At 38.7% G+C, this 15314-nt stretch overlaps 1 protein-coding gene across 8 annotated transcripts in view; it reads left to right on the top strand.

Moving 5' to 3' along the window:
• The window catches only part of LOC117678238 (schwannomin-interacting protein 1), a 413447-nt gene extending 410724 nt beyond the window's left edge, over positions 1 to 2723 (top strand). For all 8 annotated transcript variants that reach the window (XM_034439112.3, XM_034439111.3, XM_087872103.1 and 5 more), the window contains one exon: positions 1955 to 2723. In XM_034439112.3, the coding sequence (XP_034295003.2) occupies positions 1955 to 2006 (52 nt within the window). In that variant the 3' untranslated portion in view covers positions 2007 to 2723. The remainder of the gene's footprint in view (positions 1 to 1954) is intronic.
• Positions 2724 to 15314: the final 12591 nt, after the last annotated feature.

The raw sequence follows: 15314 nt of genomic DNA, 5'->3' as shown, positions 1-15314 counted from the left end.
TTGAATAATTGTAGAGCACGGGTGTCAAACTCTCCTCATCATGTTGCAATCACGTGATGTTTTGTGATGTTTTTTCCCTTCGCGGAGCTTTCCCTGCGTGTGATGCATCCAGCCCGGAGGCCATCAGTTTGACACTCTTGCTCTCGAGAAAGCACCTGAAGTTATCTGAGGATAGGTGCGGCCCTGGAGCTATAAGTTGTTCTCCCCTGTTGAGATAAAAGTGCTAATGTTTATGTGCTCTTGGCTCATAAACATCAAAATGTTTGGGAGCCAGGCTGTAAACCCACAATTTCTGTGTATTTCCTGGTATTCGCTTCAACGGCAGCAAAATGTAACAGGCCTGAGAATATTTCTGCCATAAATGTATTTGTTGGAGGAAAAAAATAGTGGAACAGCCACTATTCCAGACTTGCTGGTAATTTTGATAGGTACCATGGTAAGCTATTGTTCATGAGAAGGAAAAGTGTGCAGTATTTACTTTGGATTTTATCACTGAGTGATGAAGAGGGTTGCCTCATAGATGAAATAAAGTATGAAATGGCCCAACATGATCATACAGCACCAAAGCAGCTCTTAAATTGGTTTAGGCAAAAGAAACAAAGTAAAAAATGATTTCTACCCTTGTTTCTTTTTGATGACAAAGATTACGCAAGTCTCATGAAAACAACACTTGATCTTAGCCAAAAGGCTGAGAAGCGATTCTTTGTTCTCATCTTCTTGGAAGGGGGGGGCGGCGGCGGTTGGGATGAGTTTCAATTTGGCAGCAGATATAATGGAGGGTATGTCAAGGCCAGGTGAAATCCAAGGCAACACCTTGGTACAAAATGTGTCTTTTATCTCCCCTGTCTACCTCTGTGAACCCTAAACTGAGACAAGTCAGAAAGATTGAAGAGGAAAGGATTTTAATTTGGATTTCCCGAGTTTCTTTCAGGCACATTATTATTCTGCTACTCTACACTTGTTTCTTTCTCATGTTCTTCTACATTATTGGTGGTTTTGTTGCATTTTGGTTAGCAGTGGTATTCTTTTAGACCAGGGGTAGGGAACCATGGCCCTTGTATGAGTTGTGAACTTTTAAATCCCAGAATTCCTGAGCCAGCATCATAGTTGGCTCAATGTCAACACCTAACTGAACCTGGCAGAAGCCATTTTCCTGATTCAACATAACCACATTGTCTGGGAGGGGGGGAGAAGGTTGGAATATATTACGAGATACAACATAGAGCTTTCTCTTGAGAACCAAGGTCATCTCCTGGGCAATGGAGGAAGGAGGAGATGAATACTTGAGAAGCCCACCAACGTGACAACTAATGACACTGGGGCAAAGAGTTCATTACTGGTTTTAATTATACTGTAACCATGGGAAAAGTCAGAGTTGGCTTTCCTTCAAGTGTGCCGATATGATTTACCAAATAAAGAAATTCTTTGAGGAAGTGCTTGGCCTCAGAGTTCTGATTTGCTTGGGTTTGTTAGTCGGAACCTTTACACTCAGCATGGCTGGTTTAGGAATTCTGGGAGTTGAAGTTCACAAAGGGCCATGGTTCCTCACTCCTGTTCTAGACTATGAAGGGTTGTTCTAGACTATGAATCTTAACAAGATTAATCTCTGGAAGAAGAAAGCAAAAGCTGTTTTTTCTCTTTAGCCTTCTAAAACAAAATGTGTGTTAACATTAATGCATCAAACACACACACACACACACACATTTTAAAGTAATCAGTAATCTTGGGATATGGCCATTTAAAGATAGAGAGAGAGAGAGATAGGTAGGTATAGATATACGTATAGGTATAGGTATGTATGTATTAAATTTATAAATATACAGTGTAAGACTAACTTCTTTGTCTTTCCTATCCCAAGATAATTCTTCTGTACAGTTGTTTTACATTAAAATGGAAAAAAATGTTTTCTGTTGTGTTTCTATGCAATAATATAGCTTTTTCCATTTCTCTCCAGACATGCTGAAAGTCAGCAGAAGCACATGACTGAGAAAATGCCAACAAAATAAAATGGGAAGCCATCCAACTAAAAAACACAGACTCGAACTTTTTTGCTTCTGTGGTTGTACAAACACTGATGTTCTACACTTGGCACATGAAAAATCCGTGTTAGCCATTGATTCTGGGCACAATCTGCCAAGCACCAGGAACCCTGCACGAACCCCTCCTTAAAACAATGGTGGATGCACAAGAGTGCTTGGTGAATTGCTCCCTACTATCTGAAGCTTTATGTCCGGTGACTGGCCTAATTGCTTTTTTTAATTTATTTGCTGTTGGTTTAGGGTTTTTTTTACTTGTGCCACTAAATATTGGACATGTCAATAATCTTACTGTAGAACAAAATGTACAATACTTATAAACATTGCAAACATGAAAAGAAGGAGGATAGTTTAACTTTTATTTTTGTTTATTTAGAGACTTTTAAGTTAAAACAGTATTTTACCATTGACTACTTTTTATCATTTCACCATAGTTTTAAACAAATGAGACTGTAATTTGAAGGTGCTATACAAGTAAAAGAAAAAACATACATGCCTGCCTCGTAGTGAACTTGTAGCTTTCAGTAATATATATATATATATTTTACTCAGTTTTCAACATTTTGTGAATGTTGACTACCGAAAGTTCATTTTTAGATGTGCTATTTAACATGCAGTTGGGTTGAAAGAGTTACCTTGAAAGTTTTATGTATAAATATGTAAAATAAAAACTAAAAATTTCTTTCATACAATGTCTTCTTGTTTTTTTTTAATTAATACTTTTATTGCATTTTTACAACTAATCTTACTCATCTTATGCAGAACTGCAACCATATACATATCATAACATTCCAATTCAAATACACTCTATACATTTTTACTATACATTTTAATTCTACTTCTATTTTGTCTATTTCTTTTCTTCTTTTTCTGTTCTTACTCCAATTATATCACTTCTCCCATATTGCGTAGTATTCCGAATCTATTTGTCCTTTCAGTTCAATTGTTAATTTACCCATTTCAGCACAGTCAAATACTTTTTCAATTACTAAACTTTCGGAAGGTATGTTTGTATTTCTCCAACATTGCGCGAAAGCTAACCTTTCTGCGGTTATTATATGTAAAATGAAATATATTATTCTTTTATTTGTATTTCCTTTAAGTTATGCCTAGAAGAAATAGTTCCAGGGTATATTCTATCTACGACGTCTTCATGTTGATTAGTGGGAACAATGTGATGACTTAAATGGTATATATTTCACCATATATGAAATCCTATTATTTTCATTACCAGAAAAAATATCTGTGTACTTGTCGATCATTTTAAACATTTGCATTTTGTTACTCTGCATTCATTGAGCATAGACAATGGGTTTAGTTTAGTTTATTGTCATTACACCTCGTACAATGAAATTAAATGCCATCTTCAGTATACGTTATCCATAAAAAATAAATAAAACAAAAACACACATCCTTCACATTCTATACACTTGAATTGAAAACCCCTGATATTGCATTAATATTGCACTATACAGTAGAATTCAATATAGTTACTGCTCTGGGCTAGAAGCTGTTTTTCAGCCTTTTTCTGCAGGAAGAGAGTTAAAATGGCTTAAACCTAGCTATTCCCATAGCTATATCTGTAGTTATGCAAATAGTTGCTTTAGTCTGGCAAAAGTGAAGTCGGCCCCAAGCACCAAAAATGGCACATGGAGTTTCTTATGAGTAGTCTCCTTTATTGTCTTCACTTATATACAACTTGCTAGACTAAAGCAACTATTTGCAAAACTACAGAGGTACTCCGGGAATAGCTAGGGCAAAGCCATTTTAGCCATTTTCCTTTGGTTTAGCTTACCAAACTTTACAAATTCCACTGCCTCTGTATTCTGGAAAGCAACCCATCCTTCTTGGAAATCCAGACTATATTCCATCACACACTTCCCTGCTGCACAGCAACCTCCCTGTCAGAGGCTCCTGACTACATATCTGGGTTGGCAGTAATATATCTCTGACCCTGCCAATTTAAATTAAGTTGTCTTCTTGTGTCTGGAAGCTGTTATGATCTGGATGGGGAACAATAGGTTTCAGCTGAGCACTGTCAAGACAGGCTTTGAGTTTTGAGATCTGCCAGTTCAAGGACTGTGCCAACTTTGGTGCTGGATGGGTTTGGCGCTGCCTCAGACAGACGTGTGCAATCTGGGGATCCTCCTGCTCAAAAAGCGGGTGATAATTATGGTGAGGAAGACCTTTACACCACTTCATGTGGTACACAAGTTGCATGCATTCCTAGTCGGAGCTGGGTGCACCTACTATCTGGAATGAACTCCCCCTGGAGATACGGAGGATCCCGGATCTATGCACCTTCCGCCGCGCTCTCAAGGCCTTTTTATTCCATCAGGCTGGCCTGACCTAATTTTTCCCTTTTTAAAACGCGAATTTTAATTCGTTCTTAATTTATTGGGGTGTTTTAAATCTGTCTTCGGCCAAATTGTTTAATTCGGTTTTATTCTGTTTTAAAATTTTGTATTTATGTGTTTTTATCTTGTGGCTGTTCACCGCCCTAAGTCCTTCGGGAGTATGGCGGTATATAAATCAAATAAACTAAACTAAACTTCTCAGTGTGCTTTACATGGGGTGTCCTTAAAGAGAATCTAGAAGCTTCAGCCTGTGCAAAATGCAGCAGCGTAAGCAGTTATGCGTGCCTCTAAAAGGATACATGTTATACCTCTGCTCCATGAGCTGCATTGCTTGCCAGTTTGCTTCCAGGTGCAGTTCAAAGGGCTGATTTTGACTTTTAAAACCTTTCATGCCATTATTTCAGATTAACTGAAATAACACCTTTCCCTAATTATATCTGCCATCTCATCAGATCTGACAGACGAGGCATGCTGCAAGTCCCATTTGTAAGGAAGCTAGACTTGGCAAGTCTCAGAAGTATCTTGCATAAAAGTCTGATTGAATTAGATCTATAAGATTTTTGGCAGAAAAGTGAAGCAAGAAGAAAGAACTATTCTTTCAAGAACTTCAGATACAGGAAAGAGACCCTGGCCGAAGTTAGGATAAACAGAAGGATCAAGTCAGGAGTTTTTAGACAAGGAGCACACATAACATAAGCATGTTGGTAAGACTCAAAACCAATGAAAGAACAGTTTAAAAAAAGATAGATGAAGGGAGAAGAGACAAATAAAAGAAAGACGAGAATGCATTGAAAATTTCTGGATTAGAATTATTAAATTCAGGAATGCTAAATTTGAGCTTTGGGACTCGAGCTTGAACCAATTGAATTCGTAATTCAAAATAACATCGAAATGTATCTATTAAATCTGCAGTCCCCCCCCCCCAACAATTCTGCAGAAAGAAAATAATTATAATTAATCAGGCTTAAGCAAATAGGAGCACTCCTTAGCAGTAGTTGGTAAAGCTGAAGGTAGACATGATTGAAAAGTAAGAATACTTGGGAGATTTTGAATCATTACAGACAATGTTGATAATAATACTGCTTTGTGTCCTGCAAAAAAATTAGAACATGCCTAGAGGGTATGATAGAAAGATTTGCACTTATTATTGGAAGGATGTGATAGAATAACAACTTTTCCAGTGAGTCAGCGTCCACTGCGCAATCTGTAAGGCAATCTGAGTAGCGTAAATAATGCAGTTGTGTTTAAGAGTATGGTGGAATGTAGTAGCAAAGTCTCTCCCTGTATTTGACCACCTTCGTGCCTATCTTGATTTGTTTTGCTCCACTAGTTTGTTGTCACCTAATCATGGCCTGTTGACTCTGAGTGCTAATGTTTTGAGTTTATGTGAGAGCTGCTAACTTATCTGCATCACTCTCCACAGAAATTTCAAAAGCTGTTTTTACAAAGCTCACACTTTGTTTTATAGAGATGTTCAATATTCAGGAGACAGATTTTACTGCTTTTACAGTCAATAAGGATTGCCTAGTCATAAAGTCTGTTTAAATTCTTTTCAGGGTTGCATAACTTGCTCATCCTTTTTTGAAAATAAATTTGCTGAAGAGCAACCAGACTCTTCGGAAGGAGAAGATAGTGAAGGCAGGAAATCATTCCGATGATTTAATTTCTCAAGAAGAGAGAGAAAGGAGTCCAAGATTTATTGCCGACTTTTCGATTGACAAACTCAGCATCTTAGCCACTGAGCCACCGCATCCCTTTAAGCGGGAATAGGAATGGTCAAAATTGGCTATCAAACAAGTAAAAAAGAATAAAAGCAATAAAATATTAATTTTAAAAACCCTTAATTTATTTAAGGTATTTAATTTTCTTCAGCGGGAATAGGAATGGTCAAACAAGTAAAAAAGAATAAAAGCAATAAAATATTGTTAGTAAAAAAATAAAATCTTTCCCCCTTGTATAGATACTCGCATGGTCTTTGGGTTGTCCCACTTAAAAATATTAAAATGTTGAATAGTGATGGCTTTTGTGACTTTGGGGCCAGTGTGACAGAAATGTTTTGCTACTGCTTTCTTCCAAAACTCGCTAACAGCTCTAAAATTTCCAATATAAGAATATCTGTAATCCAAGGCTGAACTATGGTGTCTGGTGCTATCTGAGTTTGGTTGTTCCCTTGCAGATGTTCATTATCTAACATCATCAGTGTGAGTGAGTGTTTGAACAGTGTGTAAACCACATTTACACACCAGTCAAATGATAGATCTAAGAAGAAAACAAAACATGTTCTCTAGCAGCCAACACCTAGATATGCAAAGATTAACACTAGACAATCAAGCAAAAAATATAATGTACTAATCTAGAAACTACCAAGAAGAAAACAACATCCCTACCAACACAATCAGGACAAGCTACTATATATAAACAGGCAGCAAATCTCATTATCACTGATTATGTTACCTAGCTGGGTAATGCAAGCAAACAATCAAACTCAGAGTATTGTCCCAGAAAAGTTGGGGGTTCTTAGCCTGGTGTGGTTCACCCAACTGAAATTACACCAGATGTAGAATTTTTTGCAAAGCTTTATTCTATACAGAATAATTGATGCTCAGGAATAGATTCCAAACTAAGTACCATATTTTTCCGAGTATAAGACACACTTTTTCCCCCCTAAAAGAGGGTGAAAAATTGGATGCATCTTATACACCGAATGTAGCCAATAATGCGAGGCATGGAAGCGGCGATGGTCTGTGGCAATCCCTGCAGTCTGGAACAGCTGGTTGGGGGTATTTTGGAAGGCTGATCCACCCGCCAGTCAGCTGTTCGTGCTGAATCAGGCTGCAATAATGTGCTGAAGCTGACCTGGCTGTTCGCTATTTGCTGCAAGGACTCAGTTTGCAGCAGCAATCACATCCAGAAAGCACACACAAGTAACTGATTCAGCAGGATTCAATAATTTCTCTTTATATATAACACATGAAATATACAATACCAAAAGCAGGTTTTCCAACATGCAAAACACAAGCAGAGGAGAGGAATTTCAGTTTTGAGCAGCAGACTAGTTTACAGCTCTGCACAGACTCAGTGCTGCACAGTTAAGCCACACCCAGGCTCCTTGCTGTCTCCTTCCTTGTTGCCCACACAGTAAATACTGTTTCAGTTTCCAAACAGCCTCAACTCTCTCACACACTGACAGGACGCTAGCCAGATGAATACCGATGGATGCTGGTAGGCAGAGGCAGAATATTTTTTTCTTATTTTCCTGCAATATTGCATTCTGACCACTGCGCCACCACAGGAATCAAGAATATCAGGAATTTGACACCACAAAACCCAAAGTGCATGTGACAAACCAATTATTGTTCACCGCCCCGAGTCCTTCGGGAGAGGGGGCGGTATAAAAATTTAATAAATAAATAAATTATGAGATAGAATTTTTAAGACTTGTCACCCACACAAGAACTATAGGCATGGATAACCAACCTAGGTGGAGTTTTTTTGTTGTTGTTGCCAGATCATTTTTTGGTTTAGAAAAACACAATCTTGCTTTAACTACCCAACAAATCCCCAGAGTTGATACAGTTCAGTTCTATTAATTGCCTCAGGGCTTTTCTAAGCAAGTGAAGCTCTTGGTAGTCCTGTGTAACTATGAGCAATTATTAATTGATAAATGTTTTCCTATTCCTGATCAAGGGGAATACCTTCTGATGCTATTCCATTTCTTAATTCTGTTGAAAGATGCCCACATAACCAACAATCAATGTTGTTAGTCATTCTTGCCACTCTCTCAACAATTCTGAAGTAACTATTTTCCCTCCAGGCTCCTAAATCCACAGTCTATACTGAATTGCCTATGCTTGTTAATATTGCCGATTTTATCCAGAAGCTGGTCATAGAACCTTCATATCTTATCAAGAGCACCAAGATCTCCACAGCTGTAGAATTTCAAAGAGTCATCTGGATTAACCTTGTTCAGATTCCAAGAACAGCAACAATTTGTCAGATGCTATCATCTAGTGTGAATCTGTTACAAAGACCTACTATATCTGAAAGAAATTAAACCCAGCAGTCATACTGGTGAAGATTTTTCCCCCCACTGTCTGCGAGGAGTTGTTGTTTTTTTTTTGCTTTGTATTCTGTTAAGTCTGGCATTCTTTATCAGCCATATGAAGGAGAGACAGGTAGAAGGTTAGAGAGCATGTTTGCAAACACCAACTGGCAGTCAGAAGACATAATGAAAATTCCTAAAGTTCCCAATGCACTCAGTTTCACTGGGAAACTGTTGATATCATCAACATCAAGCCAAATCCCCAAATGCCAAAGAATTCCCCTGGAAGTTAGCATTCAAACAAATCACCATCAATGGACCCCCATCTACACATTATTGAGAAGATACAATTAATAAATCAAGGAAGGAGACATATAGCCCAGAGCTTATCTTCCATCACAGCCAACACCCAGGTAAGCAGGAGACAGCACCAGATAAAGAATCAAGAAAAGAAAAAAAACCAAGACTCTAATTATGAAGTTAATAAAGAAGAAATTAGGGAACAGTAGGCTAAAACATATGAAGAACGATTGCAGGAACTGAGTATGTCTAGTTTAATGAACAGAAGGACTAGGAGAGACATGATAGCAGTGTTCAAATATCTCAGGGGTTGCCACAAAGAAGAGAGAGTCAAACTATTCTCCAAAGCAGCAGAGGATAGAACAAGAAGCAATGGATGGAAACTAATCAAGGAGAGAAGCAACTTAGAACTAAGGAGAAATTTCCTGACAGTTAGAACAATTAATAAGTGGAACAACTTGCCTCCAGAAGTTGTGAATGCTCCAACACTGGAAATTTTTAAGAAGATGTTGGATAACTATTTGTGGTGTAGGGTTTCCTGCCTGGGCAGGGGGTTGGACTAGAAGATCTCCAAGATCCCTTCCAACTCTGTTACTCTATTCTAAATCATGTCCTAACCAAGACTGGCAGCACAAGAAACTATATCTAAATCAGCATCAAATTTCACTTTCCCAGGCACTGATGGTGCTACCTAGCATGAAACATCTATAAGAAAACATGCTGAAAAAACATCAAGAACCCAAAATAGTTAAAAACTAAACTACACATATTCTGTATTACTGCTGGACTCTCTTTTTAGCAGTTATTCTACAATTACAAATTATTTTTACTGACATTTTGTAACTATTTCCTTTCCCTTAATGTTTCAGATCATTATTTCGTCTTTAATCCCCAAAGAGAACTGTCTTAATGCAAAGTAAGTGTTTGTATGGCAAATGCAAATTAGGCTTAGCAATGTAACACTTCCCTGAAGATCAACAACAGTGGCTAAGAATCTGCAAAATTGGAGGGATACTGTCTAGCACCATAATACCATGTTTCAAAGGTAATAACAAGATGACTTGCCATTCTTGTTTTCAAAATGTTTGACATTCTGATACAAAACTAAAATACACTTAACTTCAAATTTTCATTCATGTTAAGACTTTTATTAATTCCAATGTAGTAGCCCCAATTTCTCTATGCAGAAAGTGAAACCGAGATCTTTCAATACTATACTCAAGACATTTTGAAATTAAAATTGGATTAATGTGCTAAAACAGATAACGTATATAAAAATGCTGATACTGATAACATTCAATATTCAAAGAGAATGGAGAAATTATCATCTGGATGCACTACAAAGGGAAGTCTTCTGATAGAAATAATTGACTTTCACTTTAGAGCAAACAAATAAGCAGTCCTTCATTCACTGCTTAATTTATGAATTTTTACAGAACATTTTGAGCTTAGCAGTGTTTTTGTTTTTAAAAAGCCACTATGTTTATAGAGTGCTCTTTGAAATTAAATGTGAGACATAAAATTGAAACATCTATATGCACAGCCTGCAGCTGTGTTTGCAGCAAACACTAGCCTACAAAATTTGGCTCACAAGCAACAGCGCTTTGATAATTCAGACAAAATGAGTAAGTTGCATCATACTCTGCACAGTGGCAAGTGTAATTGCAAATAAAATCCCAGGGCTTCCTTTGCTTTTAGGTGACTGAACAATGTAGTTTGCATTTTGCTCATATTTCCCAATAGTTCCATTGCCATCAAAGGGAGTCCTGTCTGGCTCTTGGCGAAAATGAATATGTGTGTATTCTTCAGTGTACAAGGAGCAATTAGCACAGGTACTAAATGTCTCAAAGACCTGAGTAACTGATATTCAAACAGTCCTTTTAATGTATAAGTATTTACTTTGCAAACAGTGTTTTCAAGGGAATTATATATGTGATAGAGAACGATGCATGGGTTATGGAAATCTAAGAACTGACACTATATAGATACGACATATATGTGCTTAAGGTATGTGTTCATCATGGTTACTGATCATAAAGGATACTGATTTTTTTAAAACGAATATTAATAGAACACTTTTATTTGGAGGAATGCTTTTTCAGAATGTTAATAAGTTATTTAACTGATGACAGCCCTGAGCAGCAGTATCTTAGCATTAAATAGCTCGTCATGTGGGACTGTATGTATGTATGCTTCCATGCAGCTTCCATGCATAGCCCAGTGTGCAAGGTGAATTTTACAATCTTTTGTTTTAGAAAATAATCTGGTACCCATGTAGATACTCTTCATACTAATAACCTTCCAGGCAGAAGCATCTCCATGGGAGAGAGAGGGGGTGCAAATGAAGAAAGCAGAGCGGTGCTATTAAAACATAAGCTCTCTCCCTTTTGTAACTGTGCATATACCAGAGGTGTCAAACTCACGGTGTGTCAGCTTCCAAGCTGCCATAAGGAAGGAAAGGAGAGGCTTGAACTTTCACCTACTTAATTCCCCTGAAGAACTGTCTCCACGGAGATGGGATGGGGGGGGGACATTCCTGTGAACTGACGGAGATGGGATGAGGAGAGTGGCATGGAAGATGGCCAATGAGACGCAGAGAATTGGGAACCGGAAAGAGAGGTTTTTTTGGGGGGGCAAAGTTCAGTGCTAACTGCGCATTGAGTCAGGGTCAGTTCGTTATGCTCAATAAAGAGAAAAATTTCCTCAAAGATCAGATGTTTGGAAATTCATTTATTTGGAGATAACAACGAAGCTTGACACGGCGTCACGTCATCACGTGACGTATCTTGACTTTTTCCCCATTCACTAAACTGGGGTGGGCGTGACCAGCGCATGACACATCTGGCCCACAGGCTGCGAGTTTGAAACCCTAGTTTATACAAAGAGAGAGCTTTCACCAGAATAGTATAACACTTCTGTTTTCATGACAAGAAAAAGGAGAAAGGCAGAGTAAGGAAAAAAATAGATAAATAAGCTAATATATATAAAAGCTAATCAGTTTGGTATAGTCAGGTTTGGTATACCTGGCTAGAAACTAAGAGACTGTGAGTTCTAATAAAGGAAAATATTTGTAGCTCAGGGTTGAAATGAGGGCTCTGTTGTGGCATGTCAGCTGCCAGCCCCTCCAGCAGCCGAATCAGAGGAGGAAGAGGAAGTGTGAAAGTCAGGATCAGCATCAGGGCAACCTGGGAGCTCTGAGGGGGAACAGGGAATGGAGCTGGCAGAGAGAGATACAGAGACGGAGCCTGGGCCATCCGTCAGCCCTCAGTTGGAGAGTAACAGCCCCCAGATTTGGAGGTGGTTGATGAAGAAGAGGAGGAACAGCTGGGTCCAGTGCCTGATGTGTGGCTGCGCAGAAGGCAGAGAAGAAGAGAGCAGTGGAAAGCCATGGGCCTCTCCTGGGGAAGGAAGAGCCACTGCTGCTAGTGAGGCCCCACCCTAGCTCTGGGGATAAAAGGCAGGAGGTGGAGATGAATAGGTGTGGCAGACAACTATTGATCTTCCGGGCGGATGGACTTGTTAGTCTGTGAGAGAAACTTTTTGTCAGGGCCACCCACATTCCTAATCAAGGAATCTTTTGAGTTCACGTCAGAGGGTTTGTCGTGTTTAGGGAGCTGGGTCAGAACAGGGTCCTTGGTGCTTTCTGAGCTTGTTTGTTTTCTTGCAGATATTTCATTACCTGAACTAGGTAACATTATCAGGGCATTGTGAGTTCTAATCCTGTTTTAGGCATGAAGCCATTGAGATGAGTTTCGGACAATTACTGTTTCTCCACCACAGGAAGGAAACACTGGCAATCCACTTCCCAAAATGTTGCCCAAAAAATTGTTCATCCTCACCAGGCAGTTGCCAGGAGTCAACACTGACTTGAAGGCACAAATATATGTGCATAGATACCAATCCCATTCTGTAGAACTATGCAAACATTTCTGCAAACCATTGCAAACCATTGCTATTTACTGAGGGTTTTTAATTTCTCTCCAGTTCCATCAAAACATAACTTCCTCTGGCTTCCCTTCGATTCAGTCACTTGCTCATGTATGTTTTTTTAGTTCTTACTTAAGCCTTATGTCATCAGCAATTATTAATCCCTTAACTTTAATTATATGTAAAGATAACAAGTACATATATCTGCATTCCCACTTACATATTCTATCCTGTGCTCTGATGTGTCCCCTTCTTAACTCTGTGCCATCTCCAGGAGAAAAACTCTAGACTTCTTATTGATGAATATATCTACCGGTAACTTTCATTTCACCTATTTAAATTGCAGTGAGCTAATGAAATGGATAGCTATGTCACATTCCTTATAGTCAATTCTACAGAACTAAAACATATTTGGAAACATGTTTGGAAGACTCATTCACCATCTGCCATCTGAAGTTTCAAAAGGCCAAAAAAGGTATTGGATGAAATTTGGACCGAATTTTAAAAGCTAGTGTAATTGAGCTTTCTTAATCCCAGGGGTTTCGGTACGGATGAATTGGCATATTTGATTTGATTGGAAGAGCTATAACATTTCTTTCCCAATTTCATGGAACTGATAAAGAACCCAGGCTCCCATATCATTTATTATTGGGCAATTATAGGCAACCTGGCTTTTTTCCCAGAAAAAGGTGGGATTGAAGCTTCTCTCAGGATTGAGGAATAAGAATATTGTATTGGCTGGATTCCTCCTGTTCTCTTGAGGCCATGTCATGTATTTGAGATCTGCAGCAAAATCCATGGGTTTTTTCCTCCCATCAGAGAATATTCCACACAGCAGAAGGAACTGCTTTAAGAACATGACTGCTTTTGAAGGAGTTTTCATATCACGGCTACTTGGGAGCTTTATCTGTCTGCTACTATTATGATTTTTTTATTTTTTCACCCGGTTCCTATTTGATACAATCTAGTATTACGATTTGTTGCACAGTAAGCCAGTTGTTTAGACTGAATTTGGTATTTATATCAACCTGTCAAGTCTTTCCCAAGAACCTGGGGTTGGCAGATAAGATGTTTGATTGGGTTAATAGTACTGTTGCAGGATATACGCTTAAAAAGTATTATTGTTGTCATTATGGTTGGTCATACAGCCAGATGTTTAGACTGGATTTGGCATTTTCATCCACCTATCAAGCCCATCCCAAGGACATGAGATATTATTATTTACTTTATTCATTAAGCATGAAACTCAGTCAACTAAACATTCAAAAATGCATCACAAATACCATTGACTGGTGCTAATGGTATCATTATTATTATTATTGTTGTTGTTGTTGTTGTCGTTGTTGTTGTTGTTGTTGTTTATTCTCCATTATTACAAATCTCACAGAAAACGATTATCAGCACAGACATTCTGTGTGTGAGAGAGAGACAGAGACAGAGACAGAGAGAGGGAGGGAGAGGCTGTCCAGTCTCTTCCTGAAAACTTCCAGTGTTAGAGCACCCAGAACTTCTGGAGACAAGCAGTTCCACTGGTTAATTGTTCTTACTGTCAGGAAATTTCTCCTTAGTTTTAGGTTGCTTCTCTCTTTATTCAGTTTCCATCCATTGCTTCTTGTTTTGCCTTGTGGTGCTTTGGAAAATACATTGCCTCCCCACTTCTTTCTGGCAGTCCCTTAAAAGCCTGTTGCCTATCACACTCTTGGGCAAAGCATCTGAGCCATTACCTCCTTTCCGTGGTCCATGAAAGTACATCTATAGTATGTAGATAATAAAGGCGAAAATAGGTGAACAACATTTTTACAGAACTATAGATACGTTGAGATGGGTGTGACAAGGAATGGCTGGGAGGGGAGGGCCAGGCAAGACACCCCTTGACGTGAGCAATATTGATTTGGCCATGCCCAACCAGTCACATGCCCACCAATCCATGCCCACCAAGCAAGCCACGCCCACAGAACCGGTAGTAAAAAAAATTGAATCCCACCACTGGTATATAGGTGACTTTGGGCCAGTCACTCTCTCATTCCACAGGTTTGTTGTTGTGGGAAAAAATAGGAAGAGGGAGGTATGTTGATATGTTCACCGCCTTGAGTTAATTGTAAAAATAATAAAGATGGGATATGAATGAATGAATGAATGAATGAATGAATGAATGAATGAATGAGCCTGTTATTTTAATCATTCTGTTCTCATCTCCTTTTTTAAAATAAAGATTCATTCTATTTATATCTTGTGATTTGAATCTATCGCTTAAAGGAAGAGCCAGAAGCTGATGTCTAGAATTTATTTCTCTGTTGTGTTATTTATTTCCTTGTTCATTCATACATTCACTCATTCACTTTCTTGCCAATAAGTTTCATAAGCTGTTGGAATCCTATCCTGGTTACATGTTGAGATTAGAGGGAGGTTACACATGGATGGGACATGGTGGCTCAATGGTTAAGACGCTGAGCTTGTCAATTGAAAGGTCGGCAGTTCAGTGGTTAGAATCCCTAGTGCCGCGTAACGGGGTGAGTTCCCATTACTTGTCCCAGCTTCTGCCAACCTAGCAGTTCGAAAGCACATAAAAAATGCAAGTAGAAAAATTAGGGACCACCTTGGTGGGAAGGTAACAGCGTTCCGTGCATCTTTGGCATTAATCATGCCAACCAC

The sequence above is a fragment of the Pantherophis guttatus genome, chromosome 6 (genome assembly GCF_059756535.1).
Source record: "Pantherophis guttatus breed Tessera chromosome 6, ASM5975653v1, whole genome shotgun sequence".
In the NCBI taxonomy this organism is placed as follows: Eukaryota; Metazoa; Chordata; class Lepidosauria; order Squamata; family Colubridae; genus Pantherophis; species Pantherophis guttatus.
The sequence above is the reverse complement of the archived record's forward strand: the minus strand, read 5'-3'. Positions and strand labels throughout refer to the sequence as shown.